The sequence below is a fragment of the Balaenoptera ricei genome, chromosome 10 (genome assembly GCF_028023285.1).
Source record: "Balaenoptera ricei isolate mBalRic1 chromosome 10, mBalRic1.hap2, whole genome shotgun sequence".
Taxonomy (NCBI): Eukaryota; Metazoa; Chordata; class Mammalia; order Artiodactyla; family Balaenopteridae; genus Balaenoptera; species Balaenoptera ricei.
In genome coordinates, this window is record NC_082648.1 from 88438366 (window position 1) to 88459012 (window position 20647).

General features: G+C 44.5%; 1 protein-coding gene across 1 annotated transcript in view; it reads right to left on the reverse strand.

Annotated features, from left to right (window-relative positions):
- The window catches only part of LOC132373787 (putative tetratricopeptide repeat protein 41), a 78973-nt gene that overhangs the window by 10690 nt on the left and 47636 nt on the right, over positions 1-20647 (reverse strand). The window contains 6 exon segments of the mRNA XM_059937389.1: positions 8431-8530; positions 12413-12497; positions 12500-12561; positions 13117-13264; positions 18169-18262; positions 18264-18344. Of these exon segments, the coding sequence (XP_059793372.1) occupies positions 8491-8530; positions 12413-12497; positions 12500-12561; positions 13117-13264; positions 18169-18262; positions 18264-18344 (510 nt within the window). The 3' untranslated portion in view covers positions 8431-8490.

The window sequence follows — 20647 nt, forward strand, 5'->3', positions numbered from 1 at the left end:
CATTTTAATATGAGCTTAGTATAATCTCATGCATTAAAATGTTGTGAGTATAATTAAAATCTGAATGATCATTGCTGGAAGCCCACTATTTTTATACCCCTTGGAAGATTATACTGTATTCTATACATTGATTAAATGTAATAATAAAAGACTAAGGAAGGTGCAGGTGCCAAAACTTTCAAGCTAGCAATTAATATCATTAATCTATAATCCAAACTGATATCTAAAAAGTCACCTAGGGACTTCCCTTGTAGCGCAGTGGTTAAGAATCCGCCTGCCAATGCAGGGGACACGGGTTCGATCCCTGGTCCAGGAAGATCCCACACGCCGCGGAGCAACTAAGCCCTTGCGCCACAACTACTGAGCCCGCGCGCCACAACTACTGAAGCCCCCGCACCCTAGAGCCCACGCGTCGCAACTACTGAAGCTCGCGCCGCCTAGAGCCCGTGCTTGGCAACAAGAGAAGCCACCACAATGAGAAGCCTGCACACCAAAAAGAAGAGTAGCCCCTGCTTGCCACAACCATAGAAAGCCCGTGCGCAGCAACGAACACCCAATGCAGCCTAATAAATAAATAAATAAATAAAAAGTGACCTAAAAATTACTGTTCTCAATAGGCTAAAATACAATTTCGGTCACTTCTTTTAATGTTGTTAGCCTGGATCAGAGCCAACACTTCTGCTGGAAAGCCAGGCAAATTGTGTAACCCCCCAGAAAGAAACTGTTTATCCACTTTCCTCACCCTTCCTGCATTGACAGAGCACTTACGCACAGCTAGCACTCTTTGTGATGCTTTGAAGAATAAATAAGTCCCCTGCCCCTGGGAGTTCACAGTCTGTTTGAGAGGTCAAAATACTCACAGTAAAAAGAAATAGAAATGAGGTCAAAAAAGGGTTCTTTGAGCTCCTTCATGACTCTGGATATACAAGATGATTTTAGCATGCTGTGTGAGAAACCTCCTGTGATGATGACGCTAGAGGAATGAAGGACCCTATGTCCCCAACACTCCCTCACTTTGCAAAAACCTTGCACTGGCTTTCAATTGCTCTTTTTTTTTTTTTTTAATCTTTATTGGGGTAGAATTGATTTACAATGTTGTGTTAGTTTCAGGTGTACAGCAAAGTGAATCTGTCATACAAATACATTTATCCACTCTTTTTTAGATTCTTTTCCCATATAGGCCATTACATAGTATTGAGTAGAGTTCGCTGTGCTATACAGTAGGTCCTTAGTAGTTATCCATTTTATATATAGTAGTGTGTATGTGTCAGTTGCTCTTCAGGTAACACCCCAAATCCCTGACCAGGCCTCGGGGACGGTGACACCTCTCTGACATCCTCCTCATGCACCCTCTCCCCCCCACATTGGTCTCTGCATTCTAGCCCCACTGGCCCTTTTCGTTCCTTCCAGATTTGCAAATTCTGTCCTCGCTGCCTAGATGACTCCTTTCCCTCCCCACCACTTTACTTAACAAGCAAATCCACCTCCACATTCAGTTGCAGCATCATTTCCTAAGAGGCACCCCCGACCCATCCCCCTCCATCTAACAGATCAAGGTCCCCTGTTAGCACTTGTATTTTGCCATGATAGCACTTTGCACAACTGTGGTGCAGCCACTGTGTGTTTAGTTGTCCAACCACAATCGCTATACTGGCGTTTTCCACAATTGCAGCTAAACAGTCTTGTATTTAGTTGTCTGACAGCTGTTGGTCTCAATGTGAGCTCAGTGAAGGCAGTGTGGGTCTCTACCTGTCCTGCTCACTGCTATATCCCCAGGAACCAAAACAGAGATTGTCACCTGGCAAAGATTCTCTCATTAACCAAACTCTACTCAGGCTCTCTGAACTCTTCCTCAGCTAGGCTTGACTTTTGGGTTTCTATGTTCATCTCTACGTAGTCCAATTTTAACAAGAATCCTGCTGAGTTTAGCTATCCTGAGTACCTGATTACCCTCGATATCTAGTCAAGTTTCTCATTCTCCACCATCCCCCAGGTGATGTGTGATCACCCTGGCCTGCCTTCAGCAAGAATCCTGCTAGGTTTGTTTAGCCAGAATTCCCCTTCTCCTTAGTGCTGCCTCTTAGTAATTTTCTATCCACTGACCCCCACCCTAATCCTTGGCTACAAATTCCCACTTGCCCTTGCCCATGCCCATATTTGGAACTGAACCCAGTCCTGTACTAATGTCTCTTTCCCCCTATTGCAATAGTCTTGAATAAAATCTGTTTTTACTGCTTTAAGGTTCAGTAAATATTTGTTGAAAGAATTAATGAATGAATTATAATACACGTAATTAACATTAAAATACTCTTAATAATAAATACTTGCTTTTCTAAAGTGGAAGGGTAAATCTGAATTAACAAAGTCATTTTCTCCATTATATGTTCATTCCCTTGGCAAATTTTTACTGAGAACCTACTATGTGCCAACCACTGTTCCAGAAGCTGGGCATACAATGGTGGAAAGACAGATCAAGTTCCTTCTTTTTAGCAAGAAAGGCAGATTTTTAAAAAAACTAATAAGACCTAAATAGACATCTCCCCAAAGAAGACATACAGATGGCCAATAGGCACATGAAGAGATGTTCAACATCACTAAGTATTAGAGAAATGCAAAACTACAATGAGATATCACCTCACACTGGTCAGAATGGCCAACATCCAAAAGTCTACAAATAATAAATGCTGGAGAGAGTGTAGAGAAAAAGGAACCCTCCTACATTGCTGGTGGGAATGTAAATTGGTGCAGCCACTATGGAAAACAGTATGGAGGTTCCTTAAAAAACTAAAAATAGACTTATCATATGATCCGGCAATCCCACTCCTGGCCATATATCCAGAAAAGACGAAAACTCTGATTCAAAAAGATACATGCACCCCAATGTCCACAGCAGCACTATTTATAATAGCCAAGACATGGAAGCAACCTAAATGTCTGTCAGCAGATGAATGGATAAAGAAGATGTGGTACATGTATACAAAGGAATATTACTCAGCCATAAAAAAGAATGAAATAATGCCATTTGAAGCAACATGGATGAACCTAGAGATTATCAAGCTAAGCGAAGCAAGTAGGACAGAGAAAGACAAACATCACATGATATCACTTATACGTGGAATCTAAAAAAATGATACAAATGAACTTACTACAGAAACAGACTCACAGACATAGAAAACAAACTTATGGTTACCAAAGGGGAAAGGAGAGGGAGGGATAAATTAGGAGTTTGGGATACAAACTACTAATAAAATAGATAAACAACAAGGAACTACTGTATAGCACAGGGAACTATATTCAATATCTTGTAATAAACCATAATGGGAAATTCTATTTATTTATTTATTTATTTATTTATTTATATAACTGAATCACTTTGCTGTATACCTGAAACATTGTAAATCAACTATACTTCAATTTTTTTAAATGGCAAAAAAACTAATAAACAAATACATAATTTTAGGTAGTGTGCTATGTGCTATGAAGGAAAATAGAGCTGAGTGAAGAAGTAATGAGGGTGGACGTTCATCTACACAGGATGCACAGGGAATTCACTTCACTCTGAAATTGTAGACAGACTTCAGACAGCCTTGCTGAGTTCTCAATAATTCTAAAGAGTTTCCAAAACAATCTCCTAAATAGAATAAGACCATGAAAGGGTAACTGGCCCCCAAGCCTTCTTCAGTCTTAAATCTCCACTTGCCCGTGGACAGAACTGCCTTCAAATCAGTGCACTGCCTCGATTCTCCCACCACTGCCTGTTTTCTTACGTCTTCACCTCCCATCCCACCCTTCCTCATAGCCCCCCTGCCAGCTCCCAAGTGGTCTTCTCCACGTCTTTGTTTATTCCTACCTTCCTACCCTCGTTCATGCAGATCCCCTGCCTAGCCGGGCCTCGTCCTCAGCCAGCTCACACCCTCCATCTCCCTTAGGCGTTCCTCCCGAGAGGCTCTCCCTGGAAAACCTCCCGCTACTGATCACTGTCTCCCTTAAATGTAAACATGGAAGAGAAACTCTGCAGAGAACCTCAGAGAACCCTATATCCTTAGTTACAGATGGAGCCCAGAGACAGACCTGGGCCAGAGCACTTGTGACTTGGCAAAGGTCACGTAACTGACTACGGCCAGGCAAAGACTAAAACCCAGTTCAGCCTCCTCCAACCAGGCTGTGCTTTAAATCTTTCATGTGTTATATATTTTATAATAGGTTTGTTTTGCCTCCTAACAAAACAAGAATTTGCTTGAAGGGAGAAATTAACTTCATTTGTTTTTGGATCCCCCAGATACAAAACGTAGGATGGTTCTTTGAGCACAGGGTACAGAGTTCCCATCTGTCCCATCCCATTTGTCTATTACCGCATCTAGAAAAGACCAAGACAAATTGTCATTTGGATTGAAATACAGGCCATACGGCATTCATAAAATTCATGTTGGAGGACCTAGGAGACCATTTCAAAGTAGTAAGCAGCCCCTGCAGAGCACCTGAGGAACTGCCCCCACAAGGAGAAAAACTCAGACAAAGGAAACTCAGACAAGAGCCTCCAATCCAGAGTCACAAAGGCAGATGCAAGCGATGACTTGTGATTGGGTGATTGGGCTGCCACTCACATGGGCAGCTTCAGGCTGAGTGTTGGGGGGGTAGGGTGCGCAGTAGGAGGCTTGTTTATCTTAACCGGGTGAATGAATCTCCCAAACCACCCCAGACCTACAAACTAGTTAGGTTAAGATAACACATCCTTATAATTCTGTCATGCATTACAATGTATAAAGCACTAAATCCTCACTGAATAGATACAGTGTAAGCGTCATACACCATAGTTCTTTTCTTCCCTCAGTGCAAAAATCCTTAAAGAGGATCGCTTTGATGACTAACGTTCAGTAACACTTTTACTACAGAGGCCCCAAGACTTCTTTAAAAATGACTGATGATGAGTCCCAGCTACATGTGGTTCTGGCTTCCTTCTTATTTTATGAGTTCCTCAGGCACGCTCCATGTAGATAGACATTTTCCATTAAAGGTAGATAAAGGGGATCACGATATGCCACCCCAAAGTAGGCCACACTGACATTGGAATTATTACAAGCTGAGGCATTTGATTCCTGAGATCCCTTATGTGCCTAAAAGCAGAGCCTCCCAAAAGGACTCAAGTGTTATAAGTCCCCCTCCCCGGGGCAGGGGGCGGGGGACAGGAAGCCAGCACCACACCCAGACAGACACTGCCACAAACTACCATATCACCTATTCTCCTAAGGGCCTATTTATCCTTCCAAAGAGTCATGTGCTTTTCCATGAGGGCCTTTTCTCCCCCTCCCTCTCCCCTGCTAAGTTAGTATATAGACTCCAAGTTCAAGCCACCCCTTGGAATTGCTCATCCCTGAGTAGGTGTGTAAGTGTGATGCACACATGAGTAAACTTCTGTTTGATTTTTCTCTTGTTAATCAATCTTTTCTCAGGCTAATTTTACAGGGCCCCAGCAGAAGAACCTAGGAGGGTAGAGGAAAAAATTTTTTTCTCCCCTACAGTTTTGGTGACAAAGGTGGGATTCTATCGTCTAGTATTCCTTGCTTGGTCCAGAAGCTGCTGTTAAGAGATCCTGGGCTTCTTAACAAAAGCCACAGGAGATAAAATTTCTTACCAAAGTTAGCCTCTCAAATTTCTGCCTGCAGGGTCAGGTGGAATGAGGGTGGTGAAAGTCTGCCTTTTCAATTTAATTTTCAGGCTCAGCCAGGGACCCTAAGAAGATGGAAGAAACGTTTTTCTGCCCCTACATAGGAAAACTAAAAATACGTCAAAGAACAACTGATTCCAAGGTCTCCGTAAACTTAGTCTATCTTTCCCTCCCAGGGCTCTCATCCTCCTGTACTGAAGACACCCATCAGCTCTCACCACCGGGGACTGAAACAAAAGCACAAGAATCCTGCCCTGACAGATGACTTAACCACGCACGATGTACCTGTGAGCCTGGAGCAGGCCTTATGTGAAACAAATCAACTTCAATCACCAGCAGGTGGGAAGAAGTATAAAATGATGGCAAGAAAGTGCTCCTTACAGAAAAACACTTGATCATAACCACGTCGAAAATTGACTGCAAAATGGAAACCTATCATAAAGAATTATTTAAGAAGTCACCAAAACACTGTGATTGCCAGAGACCCTCTTATCGGAAAGTAAATGAATATATTATACTTTCACCATAGACAAGCCACCAAAACTAGTAACAAAAAATTAGGCAAAGCAACCAGATCAGGCAAACTAGTTCCTTTCCCATAAATGTTTTCTAGATTTGCATCTGCAATTTCTGTTTAGAAACAAAATCTTTACTCAGCCTGGACACCCTTACTGGAAAACAAAAGTACACACGTGCACGCACACACACACGCACACACACACATACTCCTAAATCTGTACAGTGAAAACAGAAAATATTCTCTCCCTGCAGATATCAAGTATTTTAAGCCTTTTTCGTCAGCACATGACTCGGCCAAGAGCAAGCCCGTTTTACTGTACTATGGATGACAAGCATATATGCTGGGGAAGTGGTTGATTTAGGTCAGGGTTTCCTAGTCTTGGCGCTGTTGACATCTTGGGCTGGGTAATGTTTTATTGTCAGGGGGCTGTCCTGGGCACTGTAAGATGTATAGCAGCCTCCCAGGCCTCCACCCACTAAATGTGCACTCCCCACCCCCAGCCATGATAATCCAGTTTCTCCAGACTTTGTGTCCTGAGGGTCAAAATCAGCCCGGGGTTAAAAACCACGCTTTAAGGCTGAAGTAGATTGTGCCCTGTGGCAATGAGACTTCAGGGAGCCCTGACAGTGTTTCAAAATTTTTCCAGTTGTAGCATTTATAGAAACTGAGATTTCTAGTGTAGCCTACTGAAAGAAAGAAACAAAGCTGCCCGAGGGCTGAGAGGCCTCTGTTGGACCCTCACTGAACCCTCACTCTATTTGAACCCACTCACTGGAGGCACAAAAGTTGGCAAGTGCTGTCTGTGGGAATCACATCCCTGACTACGCCTACCCCACCCTCCAGCCGTGGCCTGTCCCCAGCCTCCTATCCAAGTGTGATTTGCTGCCTCCAATTCAACTCTCATTCTCCTCAGTTCCCAAGTCTGGCAGAGATGCTCCAGGCAAATGACAGAATTCATGTGTGGCAACTATTTGCAGAACAAGCTAATGGGCTACTGAGTCAAATAAGTACTGAGGCAGTAAAAGGTGAGGTCCTGCTACCCTGGTCCCTGGCAATAGCAGAGCCTGGAAAGCAGGACCTTTCTCTCAGAGGCCCCTGAGTTCTTCAACAGTGACCCTGGAGGACCACCCTTAAAAGGTCAGTAAATTCCACCTAACCAATCTAGCACCAGGGATGAAGAGACTCAACAGTCACTATAAACTACAGGTAATAATATCAACATTCTGGTGGAAGAAATGCAGAGGAAGAATCAGAACTCCTCCCACGAAGGGAAACAGAACAGTATAACAGAAGCAACAGGGAGCAAAAGGAGGCAAAAGACCCAACCCCAATCCTCCTGATAAGATTTAAGGGCCAAATTTTTCATTTCAATTTTTTTAACTTTCGTTTTAAGTTTTAAATGTTTATCTTTAATCAGAAAATGTCTTCAAATCTCTGCACCAGATCTGAGGCACTGAGTCCCATGAGTAAAATCAAAAGTGGGCCCATTGTGTTATATCTGGTCACGTGTTACTCTAGCGACACAGGAAAAAGTATGAAAAGGCTACTGCTATAGGAACAGCATCTTAAAACAGAACTGGAAGAAAGAAGGGAAACTACACTGACAGGAGAGGGGTGTGGTTGGGCATGGTGTTTTGCCTACAAAAGAATGAAAAATGGGATGGAAAGGACTTTTAAAAGATACCTTTCTGTTGTGGTATGAATGTTTATGTCCGCCTTAAAATTCTTATGTTGAAATCCTAACCCCTGAGATGATGGTATTAGGAGGTGGGGCCTTTGAGAGGTGATAAGGCCATGAAGATAGAGCCCTTACGAATGGGATTAGTGCCCCTTATAAAAGAGACCCCAGAGAGCTCTTAGCCCCTTTCTTCCACTATGTGAGGACACGGTGAGAAAACAGCTGTCTTTGAACCAGGAGTTGGGCCCTCACCAAATCTGCTGGCACCTTGATCTTGGACTTCCCAGGCTCCAGAACTGTGAGAAATAAAATTCTGTTGTTTAACCCACCCAGTTTACTTATAGCAACAGACTAAGACACTTACCTAATGAGGGAAGGTAAATAAGCTGCCAAAAAAAAAAAGTTGAAAGTATGTGGAACAGGAGTTGCTTGCTTCAAAAATGAAGGCTTTTTAAAAAATAAGCAAAGTATGCAGGTGAGACGGAGGGAAAAGTCATCTGCTTCTAAAAGAAATACATCAAAGCAATTATCTAATTTACACAAGGTATCACTTAGGCTAATGCTCACTTGCTTCCTGACGAGCGAGCGAGGAGTTCGCCAGAGTGCCTGCATTTTCCTTTATTTTTATCACTTGTTTATAATATTCAATTGCTTGCTTCCTTTGAATCTAGAAAAGAGAAATTTAATTAAAGCTTTGCATCCAAGAAGCATGGCATTCATCCATTTATCCAACAAACATTCACGGAATGCTGGCACTGGGGCTGGGGTTCAGAAATGAGGAAGACTAACCCTTGTCCTCAGAGAATTTTCCGAGGTAGGAGGAGAGATTGGAGGGTGAAACGGAGGACCAACCACCTGTGAAGGACACTGAGTGCAAACCTAGGGGTTTGGGACTTTAATATTGAAGAGTTTTCATTAAGACAGTGATGTGGATGTGATCCAACTTGCATTTTAGAAAATTCACCTGGGTGCAAGTGCGGAGGATAAACTGAAGCAGGTGAGGCTACGGAAGGGGAGACCAGCTGGTCCAGAGGAAGAATGATAAGGGTCTGAGCTAATGCAGTGGCCATAGATGTGACCGGAGACCTGTTAAGTCTTGGCGTCGCATGGAATGTGGTGGTCCTGGTGCTGGGAGCGCTGGCATCTGCACGTGCAGTAGGGTGATGAGGTTGGGAGCTTGAGCTCTGAGGTCAAGCGTGCCTGGTAATGATGCGGTGGTTAGGCACTACGGCTCCGCAATCAGACTCCCCTGGTGCTAATCCTGGCCTTACCATTTGAAAGCTGGTCAAGCACTCTAATCTCCTAAACCTCGGTTTTCTCGTGTTCAAAATGAGGATAATAGAGCTGTTGTGAGGATTAAATGAGAAAATGTATGGAGTGGGTTTAGCATGGTGACTGATAATAAATATCACGAAAATGTGTCATTAAGATGGTGTCTGCACTGGGTGAGATGGGAGAAGATGCATTTTGTCAGGGAGAGGGGTGGATGTTTTCAGGCTTGAGAATGTTGACTCTGAACTGCCCGAAGACTTTGGATACCCAAATGGAGACGCCCAATAGGCAGATGGATGCACACGTGTGCAGCTGATGAGGGAGGTCTGAGAAGGAGATGGAGACAAGAAGCCATCACCTTAGGGAATGCTGGCTGAAGCCCTGGGCACGGGCGAGGTTGCGGCACCATGGCTGACACATGTAGAGTCCAAGAACTGAACCCAAGAGAGCACCAGCATCTGGACGAGAGTCGGGAAGAGAAAGAGGAAACCCACGAAAGAAACCAAGAAGGCATCATCAGAGAAGACGGCCATGAGGGTGGGTAGCTCAGAAACCAGGAGAGCATATTTCAGGAGGGGAGCAATGGGTGCTGTCAAAAACTCCAGCAGCAGACGACCAACGAGATCAAAGTGCAAAGAGACACAACGAGGAAGTCCCTGATTATGTTCATGGGAGGAGGCGAAACGGAGTTGGGTGGAGGGAGAGGCGAACGACATCAACGGGAAGTGAGGCAGCTGAGACACTTGTCTGTGGAGGGGACACTGATGAAAGGACAGCTGCTGATGAATGGATACAAAGTTGAGAGAAAGAGCGATGACATTCACTGATTTCACTGAGAACATATCCCCGTTCCTCTTAAGCCAGTTTGCTCATTCTTCTCTGTCCTGGGGGGAGGCGGCGCGCGAGGGAGGGGGGAGTTGGGGGAGGGTTACTTTTAATTTTGTAATCTGACCTCATGAATCCATCCCTACCTATCCCCCCTCTCCAAGGCCCCTTAGGACCCTCTGATCATTTCCCTAGTGCATGAGAGCTGTCTTGAGGGCCCCTGGCCACCAAGACAGAGGATCTCCACATGGTTGAGAGGTGAGTTGAGTGGCACAGCAAAAATCTCCCAGTCTTAACCAATGTGGAAGATGCGGTCACCTAAGGACAACCTTCTATAAGGATAAAGGCTTCTCGGTCGTTTCGGAAGGCTGACCGTTGACAATGAGGTCTGGGAAGAAGACTGCCAAGTACGGTCAGCTCCTCTGACACAGAGGCCAGGCACGTTGAACGGCAGCAGTGTTAAGTGTCTGATGAGTCACACGCTGCCAGCCCTGGATTTATGGTGGGGCCGCCCAGGATGTAGCGATGACTCAGTCAGTAAGCTACGTGTTTAGATTTCTCTTTTACGAGGCAATGGTTTTACTGTCAAGCTTTTCGCTTCTCTAAAGAAAGTCCTGTTCTCTGCTCACAGTGCTGACCTTAAGAGGAACAAAAGTAGGCTTATGTAGCGTCAAGGGCCTCAAAAATTCCCTGCTGGGGAGCAAAATAATAATACTAAGAACTCAATTTATCAATTCAGTGCGCCAGGCGTTCTTCCAAGCACTTTACATAGAAGATCTCTCAGTTCTCACCGTCATCCTACAAGGAACACACTATCACCACTCTCGTTTTACCAACGAGGAAACAAATGAGACACCAACATGTTAAGTATGCGCCCAGGTTCTCACTGTTACCAAGCAGCAGAAACAAAATTTGAATCCAGGCAATCGGACCCCAGAGCCCAACATCTCAGCACTACTACAGAGCACTGGTAACTTTACCCTTAGAAACTCCTTTACTGGGGCTGCTCTTTTCAAGGTAAATATTCTTCGAAAGGGTTAACACTGATCTGCAGTTCAGCGTTAGAGATGACTCACATCACATTCTTCTTGGGAGCAAAAGCCAGAAGAGGTCACCTCCCTGGTGAGAGGAAAATTCTCTCAAGGATGGTGGAAAGGGAAAAGTGAAAGGCAGGACGGCGAACAGGGAAGGGAGAGGGAGGAGCTACAAAAACAAAACCTCACAACTTTACAATTTCACCGAGAGCGTCCCTGGCCCTTCAACCAGCTGAACTGGCTGTGCAAGGGTGTAGGCTGGGCCAAAGGAAGGGTGTGGTGGACTGACTCTCTGTGGACTCACAAAGAACTTTCTCTCATACCAACCTGGCAAAGGAAGAAGTGGTCGAGCTTGGCAAATCCTAACACAGATTAGATCCGGACGGTAATACCTACAACCCCTCTTTTTAAACACAGACGCTGACAGTCTCTCCTGACCAAACTCTACTCAGGCTCTTCCGAGCAATTTTCAACTCGGCCCCAACTTTTGGACTTCGCTGTTCATGTCTGCATTGTCCACCCAGCGAGAACCCTGCTCGGTCAGTTTAGCCATCCTTGATATCTGATCACCGTCCGTATCTACGCAGATTCCTCACCGCCACCATCCCCCAGGTGACGTCTGATCACCCTGGCCTGCCTTCAGCAAGAATCCTGTTACGTCTGTTTAGCCAGAATCCACCCCCATCCGTACCCCTGATGTTTCCTCTTAGTAACTTTCCGTCTACTGACCCCGCACACCCCGCTGCTTTTCCGTGTATTCGGAGGTGAGTCCAATCTGTCTCTGCCGCTGCAGAACCCCGCTGCAGAGGGGTCCCTACACCTATCACGAAGGGCCCGAATAAAGTCTGCCTTAACAAGTCTTTCTTTAACAAGTGTCACAAATACTTTTTTCTTTAACAGCTTTAGCAACGCCTTGTATGGAGAGCCCAGGAAAGCCCCACACGTGGCAAGAGAGTGAGAGGTCTTCCCCGGCGAGGAGGGGTGGCAGGAAAGTGCGTTCTGAGGCACTGCAGGCTCTGGCCTAGGTCTTGCAGAAGACAGACCAGTGGGGTGTGGTACCGGAGACACAGTCCACAGAGGCCTGAAGTACAATACATATATCTTCCTCACAAGGCCCGGGGTGATGCTGGGAGATGCCCACGATGGCATTGTCCTCCTTTTTACTTTTCCTCCTGCCAACACCTCTACACGGTTTGTGGGCTAGGAGCTCCTTTCAAATATATCATGGTCAGTGTCCTGACAAACAGATCAGGGCAGAACTCTCAGGCACGGTGAGTCTCTCTGCACAAGGCTGGGACCAAAGAAGTGAGACGCCCCGATGAGTGACCCCTGACCTCCCTGCCACTAGTGGGGTTTTTTGGGGGGACTGGGTGTGGGGAAAGGAGACACACTACTTGAAACATTTTGTAAAAACTTACCTTTCACTATGTCTCAGTGGGAAAAACAGTAAATCCGCTAAAAATTCCATAATTTCTCCAACTAGGGTGTTTTTCTCACCAAACTTCTCCTGATATTTAAGCAATCTTGAAATTTCATTTTTGCAAGAGAAGCGTTTCCGGCAGCAGATCTGAAAATAAAATGCATGTGCGTGACTTACTGGGCACGATACATGTTGGTTACCTTCATTGTGTCACCAAAAATAATGCTCATAAACGTCCTTTATTCTATATAGGACCATACAAAACAGCAGAGCAGTTTATATTAGCAGAGGCTTGAGACTTTCAAAGTGATTGATAAGATGTGTGTACATCTTTATAAGAAACTAGGGCACTACTCTCAACCGCAGCACTATGGACATTTGGGGCCGGATAGTTTGTTGCGAAGGGTCCTGTATAATGTCTGCCGTCTCCCCTGGCCTGTACCCACTAGTTGCCAATAATGACGCCCCCAGTCATGACAGGCTAACGCGCCTCCAGACATTGCCAAAGGCCCCATGGGGCGCAAGCCTGCCCCCCCGGTTGAGAACCACTGAGTCAGAGGATGGAAATGTTACAATTCAGCCTTTCTTAACCCCATCAGTTAGTTGGGAAATGGATTAGCAAGTACGGGTTAAGTATATTAATCATAACAGTAACAGCTAGTACAGAAAATAAAACATTTTCAAGCAAAAACACACGTTTACATCAGAACACCTTCAGCGTATTTCATGGTAGCCTGGTCACAGGTGTTGCTGTACAGTAAGCTGGACATTTCAGTAGCACACTGCAGAATATGATTTTCTTTTAAGTACTCCTTAGATGCTGACTTCGCCAGGTTGTTCAGCACTCTGCCTGCAGGGAATAAATTTTGGCACAGAAGATGAGGCTCAAGGCTTTTTTCCACAGAAGAGTTAAGATGTCACTAGGCAGAGCATTTAATATCATTTCTTCCTCGCTGCCAACAGCTGGGTTTTGTCTTAATAAATCAATTACTGACCTACATTGCATGGAGTTGGTTTTTCTACAACGAATTTGTGTGTGTGCAGAAGTTATAGGGCTGAGGAGCTGAGGCAATAGATTGAAACCAAATCCAAGTCCGTTTTGCAAATGAACAGGTCAGAAACAGAGTGAGAATATGAATGTAGTGAAACCAGCCGTCACCATGGTAACCAAGTCCTAGAGAAGGCAAGCCGGTACAGCCTTGCAACAAGAAACAATAAAATGGTACAGCCTTACAACAAGAAACACGTGAATAACCCCATAAACCTAATTAATAAGTAATGGGCTGTACCTAGATACACAGTGCCTTGGGAGTGTACCCTTTGCAAAGGCCTAAATTTTGCTAGTTATTGAGAGTTAGCTATTCTAACAATAATAGACTTCTAAAAGTAGACAGTTTTACGGTTTTCTAAGCCATACTTTGTTATGGAAAGGGATAAAAACCATAATTATATTTCAAGAAGGTGTTACTAGAGCATTGCTAGCAGTAAACAAAGCAGATTTAACTCCCTGTGCTAAGGAATTTAGTATTAATTATAAAGGATTACCATTAAATTATCAAAAAGCATCTTTCCCATCATCAACAGCACCCCATTCACTGCTCAGCGCCCACTCCAGGGCCTCAGGCCGTGCATCTGCACACCAGGGACGGGCAGCCAAGTACCTGGTCTCCCTATGTCCCCTCTTAGCCAGCACATAATCCATTCTCCATACAGCAGCAAACGTGACCTCAAAACAGAAATCCGGCGATGTCATCCCCAGCCTAACTCCTGCAAGGCTTTCCCTCGCACTGATAATAAAATCCAAATGTTTCCTGGGGCCCGAGGCCCTGAAGGATGTGAGCCCAGCTGCCTCCTGTCCTTTGTTCACAAAGGCTTCTTTTTTTTTTTTGTAATTTTCTTATTTAAGTATAGCTGATTTACAATGTTGTGTTAGTTTCTGGTGTACAGCAAAGTGATTCAATTATATATATATATATATATATATATATATATACACACACACATGTGTGTACTTGTTCAGATTCCTTTCCATTATATGTTGTTACAAGACAGTGAATATAGTTCCTTGTGCCACACGCACAGCAGGTCACAAAGGCCTCTTTTCATCGCTAGGACAAGCAGAGCCCTCTCCCACCTCAGGGCTCTGCACACGATGTTCCCTCTGCCAGGAATGCCCCCATCCCCACCACATGTGGCTCCTGCAGTCTGTCACGTCTCAGCTTCAATGTCCCCTCCTGGAGAGGCCCCTTGACCACCCTTTCACAGGTGGTCCCTCCCCCTGCTCACGCTCTACCTCCATCTCTTGTTTGTGTCTCTCACTGCATTTAGTACAGCCTGTAATTACTGCATGTGTCCGCTCCCTTGTGTGTCATGTGTCACCTCCTTTAGGGGGCAGCGTTGGTGACTCTGTCCTGTTCAAGCTGCTGGACTCAACACAGTGCCTGGTGCACGACAGGTGCTCAGTAAAGAGTTTTTGAATGTGTGAGCCCTGGTCAGGCTGGAATCCCCTCCCCTCCCCCTTTATCTGCTTGCCTAGACCCTGAATCCCCCACCTGACCCTCGTCAAGAGACCAGAAGTACAGTGCACTCCCATCAAAGCTGCTGCTAATGACACTGATCTACCTCTGAGCATTCCTGTTCACCAGAAGCCCACCCCGCCTGCTGTTTTCGCCCCCTTGGAGAACCACGATTGTCTATACCAGGCCAAGGTCTGCCGAAATCCTTGGAACTCTATGCTTTGGACGGCCCAGCTGGCTCTAGAAGGCCAGTCCCAGAACCCACAGAAGCGTCCCTGGTTCCCACACTGGTTTCCTCTGCTCACCAGGGTCCCAGCACGTCCATGACCAGCCCTGCCTACATTAGGATGACTTAGAAGCTAGCCTCTATGTATGGAGGATTAGAGCTTTATAAATGCCGATGCTAGAAGAGATGCCACATAGCAAGGAGTAATGCGGACAGGCTTTAGGGTCAGAGAGGCCTAGCTTGGACCCCCAGCTCCAGAGGTGCTAGCTGTGGGAGCTGACGTAGTTGATTTCATCTCTCTGACCTTCAGTTTCTTCATCTGTAAAGTGGGGTAACTATATATACCACGTGAGGTATATTTGAAGGTAAAAGAGCTTGTGAGCATCAAGTGCCTTGTACATTGTAAACATGAAACGAATGATAACTGTTACTGTAAAAGTGGATTTACACTCCAAAATATATAAACAGCTCATGCAGCTCAATATTAAAGAAACAAACAACCCAATCCAAAAATGGGCAGAAGACCTAAATAGACATTTCTCCAAAGAAGACATACAGATGGCCAAGAAGCACATGAAAAGATGCTCAACATCACTAAGTATTAGAGAAATGCAAATCAAAACTACAATGAGGTATCACCTCACACCAGTTAGAATGGGCATCATCAGAAAATCTACAAACAACAAATGCTGGAGAGGGTGTGGAGAAAAGGGAACCCTCTTGCACTGTTGGTGGGAATGTAAATTGATACAGCCACTATGGAGAACAGTATGGAGGTTCCTTAAAGAACTAAAAATAGAATTACCATATGATCTAGCAATCCCACTACTGGGCATATACCCAGAGAAAACCATAATTCAAAAAGACACATGCACCCCAATGTTCATTGCAGCACTATTTACAATAGCCAGGTCATGGAAGCAACCTAAATGCCCATCGACAGATGAATGGATAAAGAAGATGTGGTACATATATACAATGGAATATTACTCAGCCATAAAAAAGAACGAAATTGAGTCATTTGTTGAGACATGGATGGATCTAGAGACTGTCATACAGATTGAAGTAAGTCAGAAAGAGAAAAACAAATATCGTATATTAATGCATGTATGTGGAACCTAGAAAAATGGTACAGATGAACTGGTTTGCAGGGCAGAACTTGAGACACACATGTAGAGAACATATGGACACCAAGGGGGGAAAACCGCGGTGGGGTGGGGATGGTGGTGTGCTGAATTGGGCGATTGGGATTGACATATATACACTGATGTGTATAAAATTGATGACTAATGAGAACCTGAAGTATAAAAAAAAAACAATATTAAAAAAAAAAAGTGGATTTACAGGTGAAATGCAGAGAGGGTAAGCAGCTTGCCCAAGGTGACCTTTGATCTTACAGTAGACTGTAAAAACAGCTGTGATTCTCCATGCCAACCTGTACCCAACTCCCCTTTGCAATGTCACGCTGCACCAGAGTCTCTTTCTCTGCCATGGAATAAAGCCTGATGACTTGCTGTGACTAATCACATGCAGCAGAGGGGGTGTCATGCCAGTTCTGAGCCTAGGCGTAAACTTGTGCTCTCCCTCTCGGAATTGTGCAAGCCACTAGGTGAGCAGGCCTGGGCTGTCTTCCCGAAGGATGAGGAGCACGTGACCAGAACCCTGTCACCCAGCCAGACAACCACCAGACATCTGAGTGAAGTCCTCTGAGACCAGCCAGCCCCCCTGGCCCTGCCAGCTGATCACAGATGTTTGCATGAGCCCAGCCCAGATCTGCTGAGCCTACCCTGGACCAGGGGGATTCCCCTTGGTGGCCCATAGACATGGGCAATAATAAGTGGTTGTTGGTTTTATTTTATTTTATTTTTTTTTGCATGTGATTGAGTATCTATTCTAAACTAGGTACTCTACATCCATTTTTTTTTTGTTCCTTGCAACAATAATATGAGGTGAAAACCATTAGCATTTTAGAGTTAAAGAAAAACACCGAGGTACAGGGAGTGTCACTATGTTGCCATGGGTCATGACCATGCAACTAGTAAGCGGTAGAGACCCAGGTCTCTCTGTCCTAAAGACTGAGCTCTGCCCACCCATGAGTTAACCTGTCATAGAAAAGTTCCTTCATATTCATATTCATCTGTATAATGCAGCCATTGGACTAGATGATCTTTTGCTTATAGTTCAAAAAGAGTAGGATTGTAGCTCAGAAAGAATATGATTCTTTGTTGGCTGTTGGTTTTAATCTGTTGAGTTTTGGGGTGCTTTCTTATACAACATAAGATAATTGACACAGCTGTTTATATATGACATAAGTCTAGACATTATGTTTAGTCTGACTGTAAGTCAGTGAGTCAAAAATGCTTAGTATCTGCATTCACTGAACGTTCTTTGTTCTATTAGTGGTGCCATAGCAACGTCAGGCATCAAATACTGGAGAATAAAAAAACGAGCTACCATGAATGAGTACTTGACTATGTGTCAGGCACCATTCTGTGTGCTTTACGGTCTCCCTTGAATGCTTTTAGTCTCACAACGACCATGCAATGTAGGTGCTATTTTTATTCCTATATTTTTACAAATATGACAACTGTGACCCAGAAAGGCTAAGTCTTGTGTCTAAAAGCAAAGAGCCAAAAAAATAAAAATTAAATTAAAATTATTAATACATAAGTAAATAAATTTTTTTAATAAATAAATAAATAAACAGCAAAGAACCAGTAAGTGGAGAGGTGGGATTTGAACCCAGAAAGGCTGGCTTCACAGTCGAGCTCTGAGTGGCCCTCTTACTATTCAAAGCAGTGTGAGGTGCATCACAACAGCCTTCCACATTCTAAAAGGGTGATCTGTCACAGGAGGAGTGCTCATGGTCAACCCTCACACGCCCAGCAGCCCAACAGAAAATCAAGCAAGCAAAGCACACACGCCTGTTTCCCTTTCTTCACAGGCGGGAGGAGCCCAGGAGTCTGACTCTGGACCACAAGGGTTTATGCCCCCTGCACGTGCCCACCCTACCTTTCTGCTTCACTAAGTCCTGGTTGTCTTTTAAGTTGCTGGATGAAAATTCCATCAGGTTGGACCACGCTTTCTGGAAATACCGGAAGCCTTCCTTCCTCAGTCATCCCTATTTCCAGATAGAGTTCCCCGATGGCATTCTGTACTTTGGGAAGCATTCCTGTCATGGACCAGCTCTACACAAAATGAAAGAGAACACAGTCCTGAGGGGACACAGCCGCCAGACACCCGCCCAAGAAAGGCTCATTTCATAATGAACTTGCAAAAGATTGCATGCTTTACAGCATTTCTTGTGGAATTCTAAATACTTATAAAATGAGAGTTATAGCGAAGCATTTATGGGGAGACACTGCAAACCAAAAATAAATTTTGGAAAATGTTTTCACAGGTTGTTAGTCAATGGTAATGAAAATTTTTGAAGGTAAGAATAACATGGTGATGTCTTGCAGCTGTTAAAGCTCCCAGAGGAGGTATTATCTAAAATCCAAACGAACACCTAAAAACGCTGTCTATGTGGACCTTGAATTCAAGTGTGACCAGAGACCTGCTAACTTTACGTTCGATACACTTTTGCTTAGAATTTCAATTCCCTTTCCTGGTTTAGCATGTTTATTTCAGGGGTACTTAAACTTCATTACCTTAAATCACTCCTCTATGAAAACCTTATCAATGCATAAGAATACACTAGTTGGTTATACTCTTTTAAATGAGAGTTAGTTATTTAAATAGTAATGAGTTATTATTAATATCTCATTTCAGAAAACTTAATATTAACAAGACTATATATGAATACGTTTGGTAACTAATAAAGCCCTATTCAAATGGTCAGTATTACCACCATCACTGGTTATGGAATACTTTATGCTGTACCGAAATGTTAGCCCGGGACAGGACTGACTGAGCCTGGCTCCCTGCGGGAATTCTTTCTGCTCTCCTGCACCTACTGAAAGTGACCTTCTACGGCTTGACCCAGAGCTTTCCAATAAGTGTCTTGCAAACAGGTTACACCTACTCTGAGACACTGATCTCAGCGCTGGAGGCAGCTGGTTGTGGTGTGGAATCCCTGGACCCACAGTCTTTTACACTCCCTCACGGGTACCTTCCAAAGTGCCCCCTTCTCGGCAGCTATCCGAGGTCTCAGCCCTAGTGCTCACACTTCCCATCCTCCACTTCAAGATGGCCTGCATGCTGACTTTACTGAGATCAAACCTACTCTGAAAGATTGCCCTCGGATATTGGTTAGAATCACGATTGGCTGCAATTAACAGAAAACCCAGACTAACAGTGGCTTGATTTCTCTCTCATGCGAAAGTCAGAAAGTGGATGACCCAGGGCTATAGACACACCACAATGTCAGAGACACGGTTCCTCTTATCTCACTGTTTGACCTTGCCTGACCTCCATTCCCAAGGACACCTCTTGGTCTAAAATGGCTGTTGCATCACCAGCCATCACAGCCACAATCCAAACAGCAGGAAGGAGGAAAGAGGAGAGGGAGGGCACACCCTTCACTTCATGGAAACTTCTCAGAAGTTATCCATAGCACCTCCATTTACATCCCATCAGCCAAAACTTAGGCATTTGCTCATATCTAGCTTCAAGGGAAGCTGGGAAATGTAGTCTTCTTTCCAAACAGTCCAGGAGGTGGGTGGGGACATTACTTACTACAAAAGGGGGACTAGATATTGGTAAATTATAGTCTCTGGTATACCTCAATTACCCTTTTCTTTTAAATTTCAAATTAGCAGTGTTTTCACCTATCTTCTTCCTTCCTGCCTATGCCACAAGAAGGGATGCCCAACCTCCTTACCAAGGACCTGCCCCTTCCCAAGCTCGCGAAGTCCTGTGTTCCTCACAGAGTCCCCACCAGCATCTCCAATCCACCTCTCTCCCTGGCTCGTTTCCTGCTCCACACAAACACATAAATCCTGGATGAAACCTAACTTGAACCTGGTACTATCTTGACTTTTCATCTTTCTCCTTTTACTGACACACTTCTCAAACAGGTATTAACACATGTGCTTCCCCATCTCATTATCACACACTCACCTCTTAAAGCCCTGCAGTTTGGCTCCTCCCACATATACGCCCTTCCATCTCAAGGGTTACCACTGACCTTTGCTCACCAGACCCAGGGGCCTTCTTTCAGTCCTCATTTGCCCAGGCCTCTAAGGAGCAGCTGATGCTGTTAGCCACTCCCTCTTTAACTTGGGGAAATTAGGATATCCTTATTCTCTTCCAATCTCTCACTCCTGTACAGGTTTTTTCTCTTTCCTCCTTTTAAGGATAAGTAATTTTCCAATAACCAATTCCTACTGTCATTCAGAGATCTTGTTTCCTCGTGGTTTTAGCATTCACATGTATGTAGATGTCTCTCCAGTCCCTTTCCAGACTTCTAATCCTATGTTTCCCCAGCTGGCTGGATACTCCCCTTGGGTATTTTTCCTGAACTGCAAACTCAGCAGTTTAAATGTTAAAA